The sequence below is a fragment of the Fusarium tjaetaba genome (genome assembly GCF_013396195.1).
Source record: "Fusarium tjaetaba strain NRRL 66243 chromosome Unknown NRRL66243_c0000035, whole genome shotgun sequence".
Lineage (NCBI taxonomy): Eukaryota > Fungi > Ascomycota > Sordariomycetes > Hypocreales > Nectriaceae > Fusarium > Fusarium tjaetaba.
The window spans coordinates 269,583-292,485 of NW_023501231.1; the positions used below are offsets into that span (position 1 = coordinate 269,583).

At 48.7% G+C, this 22,903-nt stretch overlaps 8 protein-coding genes across 8 annotated transcripts; 4 read left to right on the plus strand and 4 right to left on the minus strand.

Moving 5' to 3' along the window:
* Nucleotides 1-215: 215 nt before the first annotated feature.
* Nucleotides 216-1,231, minus strand: FTJAE_1988 (mesaconyl-C4 hydratase; the record flags this gene model as incomplete). The annotated part of the gene is made up of 2 exons (XM_037348134.1): nucleotides 216-580; nucleotides 628-1,231. The coding sequence occupies 2 exons, from the start codon at nucleotides 1,229-1,231 to the stop codon at nucleotides 216-218; spliced, it is 969 nt and encodes a 322-aa protein (XP_037210948.1).
* A 717-nt stretch (nucleotides 1,232-1,948) lies between these two features.
* On the plus strand, nucleotides 1,949-4,810 carry FTJAE_1989 (homoaconitase mitochondrial; the record flags this gene model as incomplete). Its single annotated transcript, XM_037348135.1, has 9 exons — nucleotides 1,949-1,960; nucleotides 2,024-2,328; nucleotides 2,393-2,431; nucleotides 2,484-2,542; nucleotides 2,691-2,834; nucleotides 2,887-2,946; nucleotides 2,996-3,843; nucleotides 3,894-4,275; nucleotides 4,323-4,810. The coding sequence occupies 9 exons, from the start codon at nucleotides 1,949-1,951 to the stop codon at nucleotides 4,808-4,810; spliced, it is 2,337 nt and encodes a 778-aa protein (XP_037210949.1).
* A 575-nt stretch (nucleotides 4,811-5,385) lies between these two features.
* FTJAE_1990 (acyl dehydrogenase) lies at nucleotides 5,386-6,567 on the plus strand (the record flags this gene model as incomplete). Its single annotated transcript, XM_037348137.1, has 1 exon — nucleotides 5,386-6,567. One exon carries the CDS (start codon nucleotides 5,386-5,388, stop codon nucleotides 6,565-6,567), a length of 1,182 nt encoding a protein of 393 aa, XP_037210950.1.
* A 482-nt stretch (nucleotides 6,568-7,049) lies between these two features.
* On the plus strand, nucleotides 7,050-7,554 carry FTJAE_1991 (endoribonuclease L-PSP; the record flags this gene model as incomplete). The annotated part of the gene is made up of 3 exons (XM_037348138.1): nucleotides 7,050-7,208; nucleotides 7,262-7,419; nucleotides 7,467-7,554. 3 exons carry the CDS (start codon nucleotides 7,050-7,052, stop codon nucleotides 7,552-7,554), a joined length of 405 nt encoding a protein of 134 aa, XP_037210951.1.
* A 592-nt stretch (nucleotides 7,555-8,146) lies between these two features.
* On the minus strand, nucleotides 8,147-12,990 carry FTJAE_1992 (beta-n-acetylhexosaminidase; the record flags this gene model as incomplete). The annotated part of the gene is made up of 7 exons (XM_037348139.1): nucleotides 8,147-8,607; nucleotides 9,009-9,069; nucleotides 9,539-9,592; nucleotides 9,645-9,723; nucleotides 9,959-10,042; nucleotides 10,103-10,359; nucleotides 10,993-12,990. The coding sequence occupies 7 exons, from the start codon at nucleotides 12,988-12,990 to the stop codon at nucleotides 8,147-8,149; spliced, it is 2,994 nt and encodes a 997-aa protein (XP_037210952.1).
* A 593-nt stretch (nucleotides 12,991-13,583) lies between these two features.
* Nucleotides 13,584-15,314, minus strand: FTJAE_1993 (uncharacterized protein; the record flags this gene model as incomplete). The annotated part of the gene is made up of 1 exon (XM_037348140.1): nucleotides 13,584-15,314. One exon carries the CDS (start codon nucleotides 15,312-15,314, stop codon nucleotides 13,584-13,586), a length of 1,731 nt encoding a protein of 576 aa, XP_037210953.1.
* A 1,131-nt stretch (nucleotides 15,315-16,445) lies between these two features.
* On the plus strand, nucleotides 16,446-18,666 carry FTJAE_1994 (GNT1 alphan-acetylglucosamine transferase; the record flags this gene model as incomplete). Its single annotated transcript, XM_037348141.1, has 4 exons — nucleotides 16,446-16,812; nucleotides 16,861-17,453; nucleotides 17,572-17,642; nucleotides 18,087-18,666. 4 exons carry the CDS (start codon nucleotides 16,446-16,448, stop codon nucleotides 18,664-18,666), a joined length of 1,611 nt encoding a protein of 536 aa, XP_037210954.1.
* A 1,909-nt stretch (nucleotides 18,667-20,575) lies between these two features.
* FTJAE_1995 (FAD NAD(P)-binding domain protein) lies at nucleotides 20,576-22,755 on the minus strand (the record flags this gene model as incomplete). The annotated part of the gene is made up of 5 exons (XM_037348142.1): nucleotides 20,576-21,038; nucleotides 21,419-21,756; nucleotides 21,818-22,256; nucleotides 22,308-22,571; nucleotides 22,625-22,755. The coding sequence occupies 5 exons, from the start codon at nucleotides 22,753-22,755 to the stop codon at nucleotides 20,576-20,578; spliced, it is 1,635 nt and encodes a 544-aa protein (XP_037210955.1).
* Between the last annotated feature and the right edge of the window lie 148 nt (nucleotides 22,756-22,903).

Here is a 22,903-nt window from a genome sequence, read left to right on the forward strand (position 1 = left end):
TCACGTTTTATCATGTGATTGAGGCGAAGAGATGTAGAAATGTGTACAAAGGAGAAATCACTTTTTGAACCCGGGGCCGTACTCTTATTCTGTAATGTGTGGACTAGACTCTACGCCAACATAAGTCACTGAAGCAAGATAGAACATGATTTGTGGACTAGAAGACTTTTGATGATCTCATACTAGGTTTATGATGAATCATTCCGAAATCTATACTAAATATCCTCAGTTTCGAATCCCGTGATCTCACTCTTCATACAAACTATTCCATCTTTCTCAACAAGAACTTCCCAAGTCTTTCCGTCTTCAGCTGCGGTCCGTATATTATACGTCTGACCAGCATACAGAGGTGACATAGCTCTGTACGTGATCTCTCTCGGGCTTCCACCATTGCCATGAATGTCTCGCCAGTAATCCAGCAGGTTGATGAGATTCAGAGGCCCATGCACAACTTCAGCTGGATGGCCTTCAACGTTACGAGCCCAGTCTTGGTTATAGTGTATCATGTGTCCATTGAAGGTAAGGGCTGAGAATCTGAAGAGGCCGACGGGCGACCAGCGCAGTTCTCTGATGGGGAAACCTACTTCTCTTAGCCAACATCAGTCTGTAATCTTGTGCGGCGCTTACCTTCACTCTTGGTATCAAGATCTCGGATAAGTGACGGCCCACGTACAGCATCCTCAAGCACTCTGGGCTGCTCTCTCACAGCACTAGGATCAATCTCAGGTCTAAAAACCCAGGATCTCCGATCCGTCACCGCCAAACCCTTCCGCGCCCAAAACTCCTTCTCAACCTCTACAAGGACCATCTCCCCAACTGACCGACTCTTCTTCGGCGTCGCGCTCAGCAACCTCGTCTTCTCCATAACCATATCACCAACCCGAAGCGACACATCACCAGCCCATGTCATCTTACCACCAGCCCACATCCTCCGCGTGAACGGCTCCGAGGCATTAAAAGTGGTATCGCTCCCGTCAGCGCCTAATTCAGGTTCTGTCCCATTTGGTGTGAAGTACACGAGGTGGTAGCCAGGTGGTATAGGCGTGCCCTTAATTGGCGGCTTCTCAAATACGTCTTTGCCGTCCAGGACTGACCGATTAAGTGTAAGTGCTAATTTCTGGATCTGGGTTTTGTCGAGATATTGACGGCGGATGATGGTTTTATTGGAGAATGTTTCGAGTAAGTGTGATGCCGCGTCTGCGGCAGTGGCTTTGAGGTTGCGGAGAGACATGATGGGTTGTGTGAGGTAAGTGATGCGGGGTGAAGTTTGGAGGGGAGCGTGGATAGATATACAGCTGGTGATCGGCCAATTGGTCGAGTTGCCGATATCTTGGAAAGTGGAAAAAACCAGGACTTGATATTTGATATTGAACAGAATTTATGTACCAATGTTGTCGATATTCCTTTCTAATTGTTGCTGTCGTCAAGAGGCTACAGGCTAGTCTACAAGGGGCATGTGAAGTTACCGCTACAAGTACAGTCACTTTTAGACCAGGGATTCCAAACTTGGGGTTTTCTAGCATAAACTTAGGAAAAATCAATCATGAGCTTAAGACAATAACGTCAAAATATATTCTCAAGATAGATGATGATTAGTTTATAGCTCTAAAAGAGAGGAATGCCTTGCAATTAAACATCAACATCTCGAGTTGCTCTTGAGATGTAGTTAAACCTCAGGCTCCACTTTCGGCAGGCGGTCAAGTTCCGGGTACAAGGGTACTCAATCTCCGACCAATCACGTCACTGCCATTATTATTCCGCTCAGATTTCCCCAGGAATTTTTTATGACCCATCCCCTCCGAGGCCGGCTTCGCAAACAAAAAACAATGAAGCTATCCCCAACCTAAAACTCGCACTCTTTTCCATCCGCCCGACACCGTCGCCGTCACGATCCAGAATTAGCTTTCTGGCATGGTATTTGTTATCGGTATCTGATTGAGCTTTCACAATGGTTGCTTTTGTATGTGTATCGTCTCCTGCGCACTGTCCTTTGGTCTTGAACGTATTCTGACATTCTGTATAGAGGAGAGCAGTCGCTCTCAACGCTGTCGCGGTTGCGCGGCTTCAGTCTCGAACCTTGATATCTCGCTCTCGAACCCTCGCTGTCGCCACACAACAACGCGCCTACACGTCGCCGAGTGCCCGACGCCAATACGCTTTCCATACTCAGCTCGAGAACTCGTCTGCTCCTAATCCTTCGGCTTTCCAGTACCAGCAGGTGCCTGTGGTAGAGAATCCCCAAACATTGATCGAAAAGATTGCTCAAAAACATGCTGTTGGGCTGCCGCCAGGAAAGAAAGTTCGACAGTCTGACTATATTGCACTTTCGTAAGGGCCCTGACTCTGTTGGAAGAATTGAAGCCTTCAAGAGGAACTGACAGTCTCTATAAAGGCCGCAGCATTTAATGACCCATGACAACTCATTCCCAGTGTAAGTGTGATGTCTCTTGGATAACAGAAGGTTGTATTCTGATTCCTAATAGCATGTCGAAATTCGTGACTGGGCTCGGTGCTTCCAAGATCCACAATCCTCGCCAACCTGGTAAGTGATTTTGCCCCTTATCTGGAGATGGTGTTCAAGTATTGTCCGGAGATGGCGTACAAGTATTACTTGAACATAATACCCAAGTCTTATCTGGAGATGACCTCCAAGTCTTGCCATGGGAATAGCCTCACTAACTCTTGAACAGTGTTTACCCTTGATCACGATGTCTCAAACACCACAGAGGCAAACCTTCGAAAGTACTCCTTGATTCGTGAATTCGCGGAGAAGCATGGGATCACAAACTATCCTGCCGGAAGGGGAATTGGACATCAGATTATGATCGAAGAGGGTAAGAAAGGACAGAACTACCGCGATGGAATAGTCTACTAACGCACGGATAGGATTTGCTTGGCCACAGACAGTTTCCGTTGCCTCAGATTCTCATTCGAACATGTACGGAGGTAGGTCATTCTGCCAAAGTTGCATTTCAGGCTACTAACACACATGTAGGTGTAGGTTGTCTCGGCACTGCAGTCGTTCGTACAGACGCAGCCGCTGTCTGGGCTACCGGACAGACCTGGTGGCAGGTTCCCCCGGTCGCAAAGGTCACTTTCACTGGCATTCTTCCGCCTGGAGTTACGGGCAAGGATGTCATCATTGCTCTCTGCGGTCTCTTCCGCGATGATCAAGTATTGAACCACGCCATCGAGTTTGCCGGTGGTGAGAGTCTCACCATCGACGAACGTTTGACCATTAGCAACATGACAACGGAGTGGGGTGCCCTCGCTGGTGTCTTCCCTGTTGATGATATGCTCATCTCATGGTACCGTGCCAAGGCTACCACTAATGCCATGTTCAACGGCTCTTCCAAGGAGCGCATTAACCACAAGCGAATTGACGAGCTCGACCAGAACAGATTGTCTGCCGACCCCGGTGCCAAGTATGCTAAGGAACTGTACCTCAACCTCTCAACTCTATCTCCAATCGTCTCTGGACCCAACTCCGTCAAGGTCGCCACCCCCCTGCATAAGCTTGAGGCCGAGAACATCCCTGTCAGCAAGGCTTACCTCGTATCTTGCACCAACTCTCGAGCTTCTGATATTGCTGCTGCTGCTCGTGTGTTCCGTGAGGCTGCTAAGGAGGGCAAGCCCGCCAAGGTTGCTCCCGGTGTCGAGTTCTACATCTCTGCGGCATCCGTCCCTGAGCAAAAGATTGCCGAGGAGGCTGGAGACTGGCAGGTACTGGTTGAAGCTGGCGCCATTCCCATGATTTCAGGATGTGGACAATGTATCGGCTTGGGCCAGGGTCTTCTTGAGCCCGGTGAGGTCGGTATCAGTGCCAGTAACCGCAACTTCAAGGTACGAAGCTCTTAACCATTGAACTATGACCTAAAGCTAATACCTTTCAGGGCCGCATGGGCTCTACATCAGCCAAGGCATACCTCTCAAGCCCTGAGATCGTTGCTGCAAGTGCTCTCCAAGGCAAGATCGCTGGCCCTGGCTGGTACCAGAAGCCCGAGGGTGTTGAGAAGGTCATCATCGGTGAGGGAAGTGGAGACTTTGTTGCTGACAAGGCTTTGTCCATTGAGGATGCCCTTGACAAGATCATCAACGAGGCTGATGCTTTGATCGCCGCTGCTGAGAAGTCAGAGGGTGCCGCTGAGGAAGCAAGCCCTGCTGCGTCCGAGGAGGAGTCGCTGACTGAAATCCTCCCTGGTTTCCCTGAGAAGGTCGAGGGTGAGATTGTCTTCTGCGACAGCGATAACATCAACACTGACGGCATCTACCCCGGTGCGTTGACTCGCCCTCATTCCCCGACTCAACTAACAGCTTGATAGGCAAGTACACATACGAGGACAACATCTCAACAGAGAAGATGGCCGAAGTCTGCATGGAGAACTACGACACCGAGTTCGGCAAGATCGCCAAACCCGGCGACATCCTCGTCACAGGCTTCAACTTTGGCTGCGGCTCATCCCGCGAACAAGCTGCGACTGCAATCCTCGCCAAGAAGATCCCTCTCGTGGTCTCGGGCAGCTTCGGCAACATCTTCAGCCGCAACAGCATCAACAACGCGCTCATGGGCGTGGAGGTGCCGCGCCTCGTGGAGCGTCTGCGCGAGACGTACAAGAACGACACCGAGAAGCCGCTAACCCGAAGAACGGGGTGGAAGTTCGTCTGGGATGTGAGGCGGTCAAAGGTCATTGTTACAGAGAAGGATGGGAAGCAGTGGGAGCAAAAGGTTGGGGAGTTGCCTGCTAATGTGCAGGAGATTATCGCCAAGGGCGGTCTGGAGAAGTGGGTTAAGTCCAAGATTGAGGCGTGAAAAGTGTGATTTGCGTGTATTATAGAGGGTATTTAGATGTTGGAAATAAGTAAAAGTCTTGAACCTAATGATACTGATGACTTGGCTGGGAGAGACAGGAAAGCTTGAGACCTTTGCCCTAAGATTTGGATAATTTTAGGATATCTGAGATGGCCTTTAGATCATTGATTTCGGCACCTTGATTCAATGTCAGAAGTATTCTTGCTCCTCGGGGCTTGGCGAAGGCTTTCGTGGCTGACAAAACTACGAAGACAGGCTTAGGAAGTATAGGCAAGACTGTTGGCTGGGTATTTTTGACACCTTGCCCCAAGGTCTCTCCGCATCTCATCATCATTCACACAAAGAGCACTTCAACACTATCAAGTCTTGCCTACGCATTGAAAGCCAGTTCGCTGAAGCACTAATCAGTCATTGGACCCAAAAAAACAAGGAGGAAGAAAACCTATCCCAGGATGATACGTAACCCGACTGTCAAAATGTCGCGATTAGCTTCACGATGCCTCATTCACCTCCGCCAATCGCTACCTCATCCAGCCCAACGACGTTACTTCTCAACAACAACCCCAAGACATCTAATGAGCCTAACAGGCTTTTCAGAAAACCAACTAACAGTCCGCGACGCCATCAGCAAAGTATGTGCTGAATTCCCCAACACATACTGGCAGTCCCATGACCAAGATGAGCAAGACCCAAAGGAGTTCCACGCCGCTCTCGCTAAGGCCGGCTGGCTTGGTATTGCACTTCCAGAGTCTTTAGGGGGCTCGGGTTTGGGAATTTCAGAGGCCACGATGATGATGCAGACGATTGCAGAGTCGGGCGCTGGTATGGCGGGCGCGCAGAGCATTCATGCTAATGTCTACGCGACGCAACCTCTTGCCAAGTTTGGATCGAGGGAGCAATTGGAAGATACTATCCCGAAGATTGTGTCGGGGGAGTATAGAGTGTGCTTTGGAGTCACGGAGCCAAATGCTGGGCTTGATACGCTTCGTCTAGAGACAGTAGCGAAAGAGAACTCTGATGGTTCATTCAGCGTCACCGGTCAGAAGATTTGGATAACATGTGCGCAAGTAGCGTCGAAGATGATCCTCCTCGCGAGGACTACACCATTAGACAAAGCCACAAAGCCAAGCGAAGGTCTCTCCCTCTTCTGTATTGATCTCAACCGCGATCAACCAGGTCTCGAGATGCGACGGATCAAGAAAATGGGCGGCAGAGCTGTCGACGCAAATGAAGTATTCTTCGACAACTACACCATCCCCTCCTCGTCCCTCATCGGCGCCAAAAACAAAGGCTTCAAAATGATCCTCCACGGCATGAACGCCGAGCGCTGCCTCCTCGCCGGCGAAGCCCTCGGTCTCGGCTACGCAGCCCTCACCAGAGCAGCGTCCTACGCACGAACCCGGGTTGTGTTTAAACGACCCATCGGGATGAACCAAGCAATAGCTCACCCGCTAGCCGACGCGTACATGAAGCTTGAAGCAGCGAAACTGGCGACGTACCACGCTGCGAGGCTGTATGACGAGGGGGAGGAGGAGGTTGGGGTCGCGGCGAATAGTGCAAAGTACATGGCTGCTGAGGCGGCGTTTGGGGCGTGTGAGAGGGCGGTGTTGACGCTGGGGGGGATGGGGTATGCGGTTGAGTATGATGTTGAGAGGTGGTTTAGGGAGTGTCTTGTTCCGAGGATTGCGCCGGTTAGTAGGGAGATGATATTGAATTATATCAGTGAGAAGGTTCTTGAGCTGCCGAGGAGTTACTGATGGTTGTAACGCTCGTTGGAGGGCGATATGACCAACAGAGCCTAGAACAGGCGCTTGTTTATTTAGCCAGGATCATATTACATGAGACACACGATTATCCTTTACAGAGAATCGGCTATTAAATAAGATACACTGATGTCTCATGTCTTGTGGATGAAGACGTCTCAGCAGCTCATGGTTGCGAGTCCGATCTCGGCCAAGTGCCAAAACTGCCTGATTAGGAAGTAAGCCTTGGATCACAGCGCGTCTGTATTATTTTATAAAATGTAACAGCATTCTTATATTAATTCAACTCAATAATATATGACCTCTCTAAGCATCTTATGTCCATCTGCTGGTTTATGGTAGCGTTGTAAAAGACATCGGCTCCAATCGGATATCCATGGTCTTCGGATGACAGATCTACACCCCGCGATCGCCCTCATCTCGACATTCCCTACATCTCACTATCCATCAATCAACAAAAAGACAATTCAACCAAAATGGCACGAACACCAGTCTCTACAAAAAAGGCCCCCGCCGTGCCGCAAAGCTTGATGAACCAGGCCATCATCGCCAATGGCTTCGTCTTCACATCCGGCGGCGTCGCAATGGACCCCAAGACAGGAAAGATGATTGACGGCGACATCGAAGCTCACACAGTAAGTCAAACTTTTTCCAAAATGAAAATCAGCCACTAATTGAGATATCTTAGCGTCAAATTATCTCCAACCTCGGCGCCATTCTTGACGAAGCTGGCTCGAGCCTTAATGATGTGATTGAGGTCAACATTTACTTGTCTGATATGAAGTACTACGCCAAGATGAACGAAGTGTATGCTGAGTATTGGGGTGATGTCAAGCCTGCTAGAACGTAAGTAAACCGGGAGATGGCTTAGACAAGAATGCTGATTGTAGTAGATGCGTTGCTGTCAAGAGTCTTCCGATGAACGCCAATATCGAGATCAAGTGTGTCGGAGTTGTTACTAAGCCCAAGTCGAAGCTGTAAAAGGGCAGCTGCTGCTTTGGGAGTGGCATTGCTTGAGAGTAGGGGTTCGCGATGAGATTCCATAATTAGTAGTTGTCAGGTACAGCCTCTATGACATACGACTTGCAAGACCATGTTCTCTCGGGTCAATACGTTTCATGATGTGTGTCCCACCTATTCTACAAGTGCATTGACGCTTTGAGCGGACGGCCTCTCAAAGCTAGTGCGTTGTTCAAGCGCGCGCAAGAAATGAGTGAATCTTCTTACACTGAAAGCCCAAGGCGTGATGTGATGAGGACAGACTCTCCCCTGGGACGGGTGATACTGGCTATATAGAACCAACATAGTTCGTTCATTTGTCAGCCGTCCGGGACAGCTGCACTTTACATTGATGCTTGTGCCGCCTGCAATGAACATCTCCCCAAATCTGGCTGTGATGGTACTGCCGTACCTCCTGGCATTATTCGTTACTGCGTGGACAGGACTACCCTACCAGAGTGGCCACAGTGATGGGGATTGAGGCCATGCTTAATGAGCGCTGGCGCAATATCGACGGTCTTGGGCCTCACAGGGCAAAAGACGGCGGTCTTTTGATGGTCAGAGATGGGCGCGCTTACACCGATGCCATATTTGCCAGCCACAACAGCTTGCCATAGCCGCCACCACTGATGCACCAGAGGAGTTTGGCCGTGCCCATCACGGGCACCGGGATGAGTCCAAGGTTAAGAAGCTGTTTGGCTAGATCAGAAAGCCAATGAACTTGAGGATAGTGCAGCACATCCACATCATGATGTCTGGTACGCGGGTCAGCGCCGTGCCGTAGAAGCCCTGGGACGATGACGGCGGCTCTGTCAACCTGCGTCCTGAGAAGATGGAGGCGGAAGTTCCATTTCTCTATAACATTAGGATCGGCGCCGTACTGTAGCAGTGAATACAGGAGGCCCCCATCCACCATTGCGGAGTACGTGATATTCCGGATGGATGCGTGGAGGACAGGATGACCAGATAGGGCATTTGTATCAGCTTCAAATTGCAGGAGCTTAGCAGCAAATCTTGGATGACTCTTTGTAGTGTCTTTTTACTGCGTATCGTTATGTGAAATATGTTGGCCGCAGACGGCGTGCTGATGTCTGCCTCGTGCCGGAGCAATACTTCCATAATATGCAGATACACTGGAAAGCCGAGGCAATGGTATAACCCTAACCCTCTATGAAGTACCTTCAGGTCACCCTATTCCCAGCTATTTACGTATACACCACTCTGATCAATATGAACCAGCTTGATACTAATGGATTGTTGAATGGCTTTGCTCGGGGCCGAAGGAGGTATGGGGTTCACCACTTGGTCCACTTGGATATGTCAGATCCACACAATTCAACGTGCTTATGTATGGCAAACCTACTAGGCGTGTCTTTAAGTCCACAGGGTCCAGTGCAGTTGGGTTCATGTGCTTCACCCTGTGGATGGTCTCGTACTGTGATGAATACGAGACATGAAAGCATCTCCTTGGTCAAAGACGCCGAGGGTAACGAGCACCTGGGTGATGAGGTTTGACAATCTTCAGAGACCGAACTGAAAGTGTGGTATGGTCCTGTTGCTGTGCAAGTTCGCATCGTCCTGGTTGGTCTGGCTCTCGAATCCGAGTCCGAGAGAAGCCCAACAAACTAGCGAGACATCCCCAGGACTCTGTACACATGGGGAATAGCGGATACAGCCCTAATACATATGCGAACGCTGCTAATCTCTAGTAATACTGTCGCTACGGCCACCGGACGAGCGGCGTGTTGATGCTCTGAAAGAAGGATGAGTCGGTCACAAATACTGCAGAAGCATAGTTCCAATTATCCTGTGCTTGTTGAGACTCTGTATTTGAGCCGACGGAAAAACAACTGAAGGTTCCGGGCTTCCTGCCCCCTACACAGTCGATGCATCTCTGCGCCAGGACAAACTCGGCATGCGCTGTGCTGGTGCGGGAGTCTTCTGCAACATTGACTTGTTTTCATACCTCCAGACCCCAATCTTCTCCTGGTAAGAACTCTACGCTGAGGCATCTACCAGCCTAACAAACGGGTTTTGATCGAGATACAGGTGTGCGCCCGAAGCTAACTTACAAAACGCATCTCTTGCTTCAGCTGCTCTACCTTGCCGTAGAAGAGAAGTAGCTCAGAAATCTTGACCAAGTCAGCCACACTAGAGTACCAGCCAGTTCTCCATTATTAGTGGTTGGAGTGCCTGGAATACCCAGTACAGAAGCCAGGATATCCTATACTGTCGCTGAGGCTTGATGCGAGCTTAGATGCGTGCATAAAGTCAGAGAACTGCAGGGCCATAAAATACCTCGGTTGTTGGTCTTGCCTTATACATGCTCGTGGATTGTAAAGTCAACAAAAAGAGAAGTGTATCACTTCCGAAACATGTTCCTGACCTCGGCCACGTAGGCTGGTCATAGGCTTTAGAGATGTTGTGTCTCTCGATCTCGAGGTTGAAGGCTCGCACAGCATCACGCACTCTATCGGACTTGGTCTTACCGAGAAGCAGGCATGGCTCTACTATAGGAAAGCTATCTCACGACTCGCGATCGCCAGCGTCAAGGGGAAGCGACTCGTAGTCTGACTCAGGGCTGTCCACCATGGAGGTATAGTCTAGCGATTGGCCACCGTATAAAGTCCACGAAACAACCACCCATTGCATCCACGAAGCGGAGTACGGAGCCTCGTGGAGGGCATCCGATGGCCCCCTTGAGACCTCCCCAGAGCCATACGTGACGAAAGGATATAGAGCGTCTTTCTTCCACCCTTCATCAGCGAAGTTGCATGACTCGTCAAACTGTGTTATTTTTGGAGCATCAGGTAGAAGCACGAGTGAAGGAGGGTACTCAACACGCTGCCCTTCGCACTGGAAGAGTGGCGGGGGACCGCGATGAGCTCTAGCCAGTTGCCCGGTGAAATGAGTATCACTGCATTGCCTCTGCCCGGTCAACAACAGGCCTGAGAAATGGCGCATGACGTGAGAATAAAGTGGACTTGTTTGCTAGCCTCGAATAATACGGAGAAAGTAGCTTAAACGTTTCACTATGCAGATGTGACGTCGTCAGTATGATAGAACTATCTCCTTGTTGGCATTTGTGACCAATACAAAGAGTTTCAATGTTCAAGAACAAGGGATGAACTAGTTGATATGCGCAGTAGTTCACAATGATACGAGTAACAAGCCTCCCACGACTAGCCCCAACGTGATGATCACTGAAGAAACTGAACACCGAACAGCATCACTCCCCTTCGGAACATCAGCACTCTCTTTCCCATCCGTTCCCCCTCCTTCCGTAAAGTTAGAAGTCCCAGTCAGTTTCAACCCCTCCAACCCTCCCTCAATCTTATCCAGCGGCGCCACGAACGCCATCTGACTCCAACTAAACTGTGTATTCCTCCCGCCATACACAAAGACCTCAAATCTTCCTACCACTTCGCCATCAGTAAACAAAACCGTTCCATGCAGCACGTCCGTCACCAGAGTGATGTTAGTAGGAGTAGAGACTTTGACGGGTTTGTGCGTGGATGAAGTGTTCACCCAGATACGACCTGGAGCTCCGGGGTCAAGATCGAGGGCGTCGTCTTTTGTGACTTTGCGAAGGGGATACTCCCATCCATCAGCGGTGAAGATTAAGTTTTCATCATTGTCAAGGGATAGGGTATTGTCGGGACCAGAGAGGGTGAATGGGCCTGTGATGGAGAGTGTGAGGGTGTAGTTCATCCCCTTGCTCCCATGACCAAGATGGACTTCCTTTCCATCACCATCCGAACGAGACCACGATACTAACGTCCCATTACCACCAAGAGATAGCGGCCTATCGAGATTCTGATCCGGAGCCCTCGGGGAGTAAAAGTCAACGCTACCATCACTCGTCTCCTCCACTAACTTCGGTCCCCGACTCCCACTCCACGCCCTCCCTCCCACAACCGCAATACCCCTCCTCATCGAATAATACGCCTCAAGCTGCGTACTCGCATCAGGCCCATTATCATTCCACACCGCCAACGTCGCACCCCTCAACATCTCCTCATCACTCTCCAGCTGCAGACTTGTATTCACAGGGTTGAAATCAGCAGGCGTCCACTGCCACTCGTCCTTATCCGCAAAGTTGAAAACACGACTCTCGTTGAAGAACTGTGGGTAGCGCGCTGGGAGGATGGGCATGTGGTCGTTTTTGAGACTTGTGTAGGCCCACCAGTCTTCTGAGTTGATGATATCGTAGCCGTCTTTGACGAGTTGCACGGGGTCTGATTGGCCGTATTGCCAGTGCTGGATGATGACGGTTTTGTCGATTGTTTGGTTGCGTTTTGAAGGTTCGTGAGTGCCCCAGATCCGACTTCGCTTGTTGGCTGTGGAGTTTATGAAACGGCTCATTGTGTTGACGAAGGTGATGTAGTCATCAGCAAGTTCGGCGTCGTATTCGTCGGCGCCAATATGGACTTCTTTCGTCTTGAACCATGGCAGAAATTCTTTCCAGATACTTTGCACCGTTGGCAAGGTATCCGGGTGCGTCAAGTTCAGCAAGTCCTTCTTGGCCAGTGCAAGCTCAGGTTTCCATTTCGTGAGATACAGAGAATGACCTGGTGCCTCAATCTCCGGAATGACAGTGACACCTCGAGAAGCACAGTGACTCTGTAGTTCCGTGAAGTCATCCCTCGACAGTGTCTCATTCTCGCGCCCATGAAGAATACCCCTCAGTGATTCATCCTCCGGCAACAGCGAGAAATGCGAGTAGACATCCCTCCAACTCTCATTCTTGCCACGGTTCAGCGGATAGTTATCACTAAGATGATAGTGAAACTCATTCATCTTGAAGAACGAAGCATAGCTGCACAGCTCTTTGAGAAAGTCCTTTGAGTACCACTTTCTCCCTGCATCAAGCATGTATCCTCTGGTAGCATAGGCTGGAGCATCTCGACCAAGAGTACTAGTAATCGTTCCATTACCAGCGAGGAGGAGCTGAAGAAATGTTCTGGTTCCCCACCACATTCCTCGAGCGCCTGATCCACCGATGAATACGCGATTGGAGTTGATGATGATTTCGTATCCTTCTGATGTTGGTTTTCCGTTTTCGTATGTGAGATCAGAAGATTCACCGGTGTATGAACCAAGAGAGATTCCACTTGCGTTGTTGGGAAGGGAGTCGACGCGCTTCAACGTCCAGTTGGATCCCGTGATCTTTGCAAGATCATCTTGAAAGGTTGTCGCGAACTCGTGGGCAGTAGGTGGAATCAAAGTAAGACCATCGTCATCCGACACAGACGCAAACTTATTATCGATGTAAATGACTTTTGGACTCGAGTCAACAGACCAAGTCTCTTCCACAAAAGAATCAGCTTTTTCAAGAATCGGAGGGATGAGGTCTTGTGCTACCGCCAACAGAGGCGAAGCAAGCAGAATGCCTGCGACCAGATATTCCTTCAACATGACGCCACTCTACTTAGGCTCGAGATGTAAAGTGCAGGTTCTTTGCTCGCATCATAAATCAATCGGGGGTATCGTATTTCTTGCTTGTTGATTGCCGATTTTGGTGAAGTTTGGGTCTTGACTCCGCAATAAGTGCGGGGATGTTTACTTGATTGTAACAACGCGGATGTAACTGTAACCATGAGCTCTTATCACCCACTGCCACTGACAAAAGATCCCGACGCGCACCTTCTTGTTTAAGCTTGGGCTTTAAGTTGGCTACCCTGGTCCTGTTTTAACTTTGACAATTCTGACTATGACTTCACGATTATGTCTGTGCCCAGCGATGCTGAGGCCAGTCGAACTCAAAGGGAAGTAATTTATAGACTGTTATACCTAAGACTCATGGTAAATTCAATTGAACAATAGTCACTGCGCCTGAGTTACCAACTATTCAGTGTGAACAGAGTGATCAGATGATAACACCTGACAACCGAAATTTGGTATACAATGTCATGAGCTATTATCTATTCTAATATGAGCATTAATAATACAAAGAAATCATAAAAAAAAAAAAAAAAAAAACAGTTTTCGCTTCAAAGACTCGCTCGAATTCATGCCAACTCGTATCGCTGCGTCAACGGTCGCTTCTGCTGCGACTCATGAACATACATCTCATATATCCGCCTCTCATCTGCTGACATCTCATACGGAGGCAACTTATGCCTCGGAACATGCATCTCTTGCGGCGGCAATGCACTAGGCCAATTTACCGAAAAGCCATCAGAGTTATCTTTATAATGCGTCGGTTGCGTCTCAGATGGTTGACGTTGAGCTCTACGGCGTCGTCGCCAGAACAAGATGCCCAGTCCAAGAGCGATGAGACAGAGTGCGGCGCCTGCTCCGACGGCAATTCCGACCTTCGTAGCGGTCGGCATGGAGGGTTTTGATTCAACTTCACCTTGTTCTGAGGGACTGGTTGCCTTGGTTGGGGTGCTCAATGGTGATGGGGCCGGCTCATCGTCCCAGACACCTTTCCAAGAAGCTTCCCAGTCGTTTCCACCCTTGCTGATAGTCTTATCTTTGACTTCAATCGACGTGACGTCCGTCGTAGCTTGAACTCTAGGACCTGGTGCTTGGGCTAGCCACCACCTGTTGGCATCAGGATGCCAGTTCGCTCCGATGAAAGCATCTTGTAGAAAAGATCGTCCAAGGACATATCTTCCATTATTGTTTACGTGGCATGGGAAGTAGGGGATAGGGTTATCGACGATTGGCTCGGAAAGAGTGAGGTTGAGATGCATAAACGGAACCCTGATCTTGACGGGGTCGGTGTTCGTGTCTGATATGAACGAGAATGACAAAGCAGTCGCAGAGTTGACGATCTTGTCGTATTGATCTGACTTTGTGTCCCAGATGTAGAGACCAAGGTCAGAATTGAAGTTGACGGGAAGGTGTTCGGCGATGTTGTCGCAAGAAGACTTTGGGAGGGTGAGGTATGGAGAGCATCCGTCCACAGTGACTTTCAGACCGCTAGTGATAGAGGAGTTGCCCTTGGCCAAGAGATTATTCTTGGACTTGGAAGTAAACGGCGAGTGATCTCCAACACCTTCAATGGCAATATCCCAAAGTGTGATGCCGTCACCTCTCGGACTTCCGCTGAGCGTGAGCACTTCCCCAATAACGCGGTTCTTATCGTAACCACCGAACCAGAGAGACCCAGCAACAGAGGGCTTGACGGATCCGATGTGCATACCATAGGAATTGGAAGGTGTGTACTCGTTCTCCCAGAACCATCCAGGTGGCATACTGCCATTGGTAGCAGGTTTTCCATCTGGTTGTTCAAAAGATTGATTGACGGATCCTGGGCCACCCAAGCTCAGACAACCCGCAAAGAAAGGTACGGTCTGACCACCTGGATATTTAATCTTCTGCGCGTCAAGCAAAGCGATAGTCGAGTTGATAGTATTAATCTCGCCAAACATGATATCGTCTCTGTATCGAATACTCGTGTCGCCTTCGAGATTCACACCTTGCATGAAGTTATCCAGTTCCACGAGGATATTCAAGCCAGTTCGATCGCCGGTTCTTTTGTCGTAAGTACCTGCTTTCGAAGCATAGCACGTTCCTCGTTCGCAGTAATCATCGCTGATGAGCCATGTTTCCCACGTTCCGCCAGGATATAGTGAAATAGAGTTGGGGCTGCTTCCAATCTGGACATTGACACCGCGCCAGGGACCATCAGGTCCAAATGTGTCGTCAGTCCATTGGATTTCTCGAGGGACTTGGGCGGCAGATGTGAGGATGATAAGGATAAACACGGGAAAGATGACTTTCCAGGCCATGGTCAGTGACCCGCCTCTGGGAGGCATTAACGAAAGGATTGATTAAGGTAGTGTAACAAAGAACGAAAGAGAGATTAAAAAGATTGGAAAGCAACGGGTCATGAGCACATGCAACGATAGTCACAGGAAAACAAGAGCAGAGGGAGATGGGAGGGACGAGCACATAACCATAATTAGAATTTGCAAGGCTCAACCAACACGATAACAAAGTCTTGGGCGTCACCAGATGAGCAACCTATCGTTAGCCGGTCAATTTGCCTTGGCCCACTTGGTGTTGTAAGAGAACAACCAACATGCATAACGGATTCTTAGCCCAGGGCGCTCAGATAAGTGACTGTACCTTTATACACAGAATAAGCGCTGGATATATGACTGTGATGTCCCTCAATTAGGTATATATACTTGTTAGCGGCACGCGATGATTAAAAATAATGAGTTGGCTGTTGGGCTCAACCAACAGACATTATGTATGGCACGGTGAGCGGTTTCAGAAGAAGTGCGTGTCAAGCCAACAAGATATCATGCCATGAGGCATTAAAATAAAAAGATGAATTAAAAATTGACGAGAAGATGGCAAAGCAGAAATAAGCAAAGTTAAGCATAAATGAAGCTCGCGATAGTAATAGATTCCAAGCATACACGAAGTAACAGTAACATCATGCCTCAAAAGAAATCTCGCCATCGCGGTTATCAACCTGAAACAACCCAAAATAAACGACCCCTGTCTCTGCCTGTCTCAGCGGTTAACGCCGCTAAATGGTTGGACGTTTGAAACGTGGTGGGGAAGCGAGCAGCCACTCGATTTGCCAAGAAGCTATTGGCTAGCACAGCGCTTATCGACGATCACAGGGGTCTAAGCGCCCGAGACCGACGACCGCATGTGCTGAGCGTTACTCCTTTGTCTCCTCAACTGTTCAGCTTGTTTTGCATTCTGCCTTTTAAGCATCAGTTGCCGTTCAAGCTTATTTCTTGTGCTGGGCACTATTCCCTCTTTGAAACATCGTCTTTTTTGATTAATGTCTCTCTGATTGCGGGTCAATCTCGGGAATAGCTTTTCAGTTTTCAGCACACCCTTGATCATCACAATCCTTTGCTCAAAGGTCGAGCAGCGTCTTTCTCTTCCATATCATCATGTCGTCAAAGCGGCATCGCGTTGTTTTCGTCGCAGCTCTTACTACACTATTTTTCTTCTACCTCCAAAGCCAAACAGGCCGAACATCATCATCATGGTTATCACATCCCGAAAAAGACGTTGACTGGTCGCATTTCGCGTACACACAATATGTCACCAACAGCCAGTATTTGTGTAACTCACTTATGTTCTTTGAAGCTTTGAAGCGTCATGGAAGCCGACCTGATCGTGTTATGATGGTCCCTGAAAGCATGCTCGAGCCAGAGATGGTCAACTCAAGTGATGCGTATCTGTTGAACAAAGCGCGCGATGAGTACAACGTCAAGCTTGTTCCGATTACCATTCAGACTAACTGGGCGGGTGATGGTAAGTTGCCCTAATGGGACCTCAGAATATGACTGATTGGCTTTCTAGCTACGTGGGCAGACTCATACACCAAGCTTCTGGCATTTAACCAGACGAATTACGATCGTGTGCTGTCCATAGACTCAGATTCTCTCCTCTTACAAGCCATGGACGAACTGTTCTTCCTGCCAGATGCACCTGTGGCGATGCCTCGAGCATACTGGATATCACCAGAGAAGATCCTTTCATCACAACTCATGCTCATCCAGCCTTCAGAGGTAGAGTTCTCCCGCATCATGGAAAGAGTACAGTCCGTAAAGTCTGGCGAGTACGACATGGAAATTATCAACCAGCTGTATGGCGATAGCGCCTTGATCTTTCCCCACCGCCGCTATGATCTCCTCAGTGGGGAATTCCGTAACGACAAGCATGCGCACTACCTTGGTTCAGAGCTTGAAACTTGGGACCCTGCTGCGGCGTATAGCGAGGCCAAGCTAATTCACTTTTCGGATTGGCCGCTGCCAAAACCTTGGAAGCTTATGCTTGAGGACGATAGACTTGCGGCACAACCAAATTGTACACAAAGAACAAGCGGCGAAGAGGATTGTACTGCAAGGATAATTTGGAACTCGTTATATACTGACTTTAGAGAGAAGAGAAAGGTTCGTCCAACGCTACTGACTATCCCTTTTCTGCATACTGATCAGCGCTTCCTAGGAAATATGTGATTATCGTGTAGAGGCAAGAGAGTCTGCTGCAAGTGGAACGATGCTGATCTAGAATTTGAGAGATCCAGAGAGCGGAAATCTGAATGGTGATTTGTTCAGTAACCGGGATATCGCACATAACGAGTATGAGTAAAGATCAAAGTAATTATTTAGAGAAACAGAACATAGAGCTCACCTTAACGCTGTCAAACACTTCTGCCCTTTGTCCTAGATGTTCACACCGGACTCAGGACCCATTATTCAATGTACCTCGAACACTGACCGACAAACTAAAAGACCAGAACAGATAGACTTAGAAAAAGACAGAGGCCACTTTCAGTTACTCGACATGTTCAAGGATAACGATAATTTACAGAAGTCATCTCAGAAATATCAAGTACAAAGGGAAATATTGAAAATATATGTTGAACAAATGAACAAGTCTAAGCCATTTTTATCGCCTTTAAAAAGCATATATCATCTTCGTTTCTAACTTAGCAAACATCACCAAGACATCATCGACAGTAAATCCTGTCTACCCCCCTGCCCCCACTAATACTATCATTAGGTACGCTAAAATCTCTCTAGATACATCATGAATACCTTCAAAAACATCACCCAGAAACTCAAGGAGCTTCGAAAACCCCCCCAACCCAGAGCTGTGGACCGCTGTAGCAACAGGATTGTAGATGTCGTGACGGAAAGCTTTTGGCCTAACATCCGGAAGCACATCCTCGCCGACGATCCGAACGCTACACCGATCAAAGCCCTCTGTCCCGTGTGCTGGGACGAACTACACGTAACGTGTATCTCCTCCCCCGATGACAAATTCAAAACCGGTCTTGTTGCGCCTTGCGGCCACATCATGTGCCCTGCATGCTGGCCACGCAAGATTTCTGACCTATCACACACTCTCTTTGAAGAGTGCCGCAAGTGCCCTGTCTGCCAGACTCTACTCGAATGTTTCATCTGCCATAAGGCTTGCGACAAGGTGGCAATTCCCAGGTTTGGTGGGAGGGCTAGTATCGAGTCTTTTCGTGAGACAGCCCCGGAGTGCGAACGGGAGTACCGCCCTTACTGTAAGGACTGTGCTAAGCCTTACCATCAGAAAGGAGATGGTTTTTGGTTTGACGGCCCCGAGGATCGGGGAAGCATGAATCGCTCTTGACTTTGAGGCTGAAATGTGCAAGGTAGGTTAACCGTCGGTTACATATGCCGGAGTCTTTGATGGGCTTGCAGTTGGCAGTGATACTTGCTTTTAGGGCTCCGCGTCTAGATAGAATGGAAAACTCATTTGTATGATCTGATTGCCATATCTCCACTTACTTTTGTATTTCATTGCTCGATGAGAAATCTCAATACAGAAATTACTGTATATGTAAAATTGTAGTAAATTGCCACTTATAATGGACCTTGTATGTTGAATGTTTGTTGCTGCTCATACATAAACCTAAACCTGGTCCGTAGTATACCAATGATGTTTTTAAATTTGGGCTAATTGATTCTGTGTTACCCTTCTACACCGGAATTATATCCAATGACTGGTCTTTACTGCCATGGAATAGATAGCAACCCTAAAACAAGATCCTCTGAACTACTTTGAAGTGCCCCTCGGCCGAGGCGAGAGCCAGTAAAGTCCTCCCTTCTTTATCCCTTATTTACAAATTTGCTTTACCCTCATCCAAAAGTAACTCAGCAGCCCCCAGGTGCCCTTTCAATGCAGCATGTCCAAGCGGGGTAATTCCATCATTATCCCTGTCATCAACATCAAGCCAAGTTTGCCAAGCAACACCCGGATTATCTCTTCATTTCCCTGTTGAGCTGCGTGAGACAATGGTGCAAGTCCATCCTCATCTCTCACAGCGAGGTTGGTTTGCTCCAGAGAAACAAGCTGCCTGACTATTTCTGTTTGCCCCTGTAGGGTGGCCCAGAATATCACTGTCCTTCCTTTCTGACCCTTCATGTTCACCGCCTGTTTGTACTTCAACAGTATGCTAGCCATGTGCCATTTGCTCTGGTAAGCAGCAAGCAGTAGTGGTGTACACTGGAAGCTATCCACCACGTTGAGTTTTGCTCGACCTGTCTCCAGAATCAGTCGCAACATATCTACGTGTTCCATCCAAATACAGTTATGAACGCGCATTCTCCCATAAATGTCCTGAGTGTTTGTATCAGACTGAGAGCTATCGAGCAGATATTTCCAAGCTTGTATTTCCTCTCAAACAAGCCAATGACAGCGGTGTGCGGCCGTCTTTATCCTTCATGTCAACACTCGCCTTTACCGTTGCTATTAGAGCATTGGTAATAGGAGCTGAATGCTCTTGAACGGCGTGATGAAGTAGTGTATACCCGTCAGTATAGGCTGCGTTCAGGTCCACTGAATTTGTTCTCAAGAACGGAGACATAGCATCCGAGTCTAGGGTCAAACAAGCCAGGACGAGAGGCCTAAGCCCACGGCTATCTCGGCTGTTGACGGGCGCATTTTCTGTTTCGAAAATCTCCTTGATCATATGGTATGATCTTTTTGTGACAGACCTGTGCAAGTTAGTTTCGCCCTTGTCATCACATAGATCGAAATTGATCTTTCTTGATCTCAGCATAACTTTCAACTTGTCGGCCCAGTCGTCGGCCCAGTCCTTGTCGGCGGCCCACTAAGGATCGATCGCAAGAATGGCCATTGTACAATCATGAACGCTCAAGTTATCGTAATAAATATAGAGCATTAGCCTAAGAGTCGGGCAAGAGTTGTATCGAATAACCCAAGAGTATGCAGGATCTTGACGATGTACTCTGGCAGTGACGATGGCCACCCCTGTCCTCAAGATCAACTGAGCAATATCGTCCTGTTTCCAACGAGCAGCTTGGTGTAAGGGGGTCAACCTAGCTAGATCTGGTAAGTTAACATCAGAGCAACCGGTTTGCAGTATGAGCTTTGCTATTTCGAATTGACCGTATCGGGTAGCCAAGTGAAGGGGTGTCATCCCAGTCTTGTCTCTAATATTGACATCTGCTTTGTGATCCAGAAGAAGTTTGACGATCCTATTGTGTCTGTAGTTGATAGCCCACATCAGTCGAGTCTAGCCTTCACCATCCTTGAGATTGAGGTTTGTGTTCCTTGCTTCTAGAAGCACTCTCACCACATGAATGTGGCCGTACTTTGATGCGGACAGTAGAAGCCTCTCACCCTGTTTATGCTCTGCGTTGCTGAGAAAATCTCTTCGTAGGACCAGATTTCCTATCTCAGAATATCCGCTTGTGAATGCGTACGATGTCGGTGTTCCTCCCAAGACATCGGGAATATCAACCCACGCGCCAGCTTCGACCAAACGGCGAACGACCGATATGTATCCATTCCAGATAGCATAAGTAAGGGGCGTTCGGTTATCCGAGTCCAACTCGTTGATCTTGGCCCCTTGCCGAAGGACGATTCTCAAGGACCGAGGACCAATCGATAAGCCACGGATTAGACGTTCCACAACACCATCGTGGCCATTACCCGCTGCCCAAGATAACGCTGATCTATAGTAAGGCCTGTCCGTTCTGTTCAGCTGGATAGTCGGTCTTTAGAATTCGCTTCACAACTACTTCAAGTCCAAAATAAGATGCCGCCATCAAGGTTGTAAAACCTGTAACGACCCGGGCTAGGTATACAAAGTATATTAATAACTCCTTATCTCTATACTCCGCGGCAGCAATAAGATGACAAGCTTTCAGAATACCAATCAAGCATAGGGTGCCTAAAACTCAGAGATTCGATTATCTCAGTGCTACTTGGATCTTCCAGTATATTATCATAGTAACTGTCTGAATGATCAAAAGAAAGTTCTTGCACATTGAGACAAGCCGATTGCTAAATGGATGTCATTAGATTCTTTTCCAACCCCACCCCAAGGGGACACGAAATGGAAGAAATTACGTACAGCGGAGAAGGCCAAAGGTCCTCTGCTAGGGGTTCCATCATAAGCGAGGCTATAAAGTTGGCGAAACCTGGACTCTTGTTCAACATGTTAAAGAAGTCATCCCTCTCATGGACAACCTTGGGATCCAAGGAGTGGATTCGCTTCTTCCCATCGATGGCTTGCTTCTGTACACGCTGAACAAAGTCTTTGCGCCGAACTGTGGCGTATTGATCCAGAAGTTTCGGCCATTTTGTAGATGTCATGTTCTCGGGTAGAAGAACCAGAGGAATAACACGGGCGAGGACAGCGGCATCTACGAGGCCTGTGGTTAGACCAAGGGCCGTGAGAGGATTGTTTAACTGTTCAGTCTGTGAGTTATAGGGCTTAAATGGGAGAACTAAGCAAGAGATCTCAACTTACGTGAGCAGCATCGCCACACAGCACAACCCTCCCCGACCGAAACGATTGTGCCACTTTTTCGTGAGCCCAGTAGGGATTAATCGCATCAATCTTGTAGTCTAGTGGCCTCGGACCAGGCATCAACCGCTCCAACTTCGCGATAACACTCGGCTCGACGTTGGCTGGCTTCAGGTCTGGCGGGATTCCCAGAGCAACACGCCACAGGCCCTCCTTCTCATTGCTGGCCCGTACAATAACGGCCCAATCCTCAGGGTCGATTATGTGGTTTGCTGCAGGGTAGCCGTACTTGGAAAAGTCGTAGTGGATGTTCACGGCCACGAACTGCCAATCTTTCCACGTGAAGCCCTCAAAGGGAATCTGCAGCGCCTTGCGAACGGCTGAGTTGGCGCCGTCACAGGCGACCATGAATGGCGCAGAGACTGTCTCTGCACCGGCGACACTGTCTAAGTGAACGTGAACGAGGTGATCATCCTCTTCATGATACACATACCGCGTATTGTACCGGATAGAGAAGCTGGGACACTGCAACGCGTGACGAAGCATGATAGAGCTGAGCTTTGCCTGGCCAAGTTGGACGCCATAGTCCACTGAGCCTTTGGAGGATCTCCCTGGCGGAATCTTTGCCAGCACTCTGTTGGTACCACTATACGGCGTTCGGAAACACAGACCCTCGGTATTCTTAAATCCTGCAGCCGTTACCTCGTCCAATATGCCGACTTTGGCAAATTCGTTGAGGACAATGGGAAAGTTCCTCCTTTATATCAGTTTCGAGAGACTCAGAGAAGGGAAGATGAGGCAAATCCTTACATGAGTGCCCTGGGACTTTGGGGGATTTCTGCCGCCTTCTCGATAACGAGAACTTTTATGCCTTTGAGTGCTAGATTTAGACCGAGGAACAGACCAACAGGGCCTCCTCCTACAATGATCAAGTCGTGCATTTTTGCCATCTTTGTCTCTCATAGGACAAATATACCAGTAACTTGAAGTAGTACCGGATGGATATATCAAACCAGAGAAGCGCATATGAATAATTGTTTGGGGGACCGCTTCGAGCATCATACTTTGTGTCCACAGGATCGGGAGGTC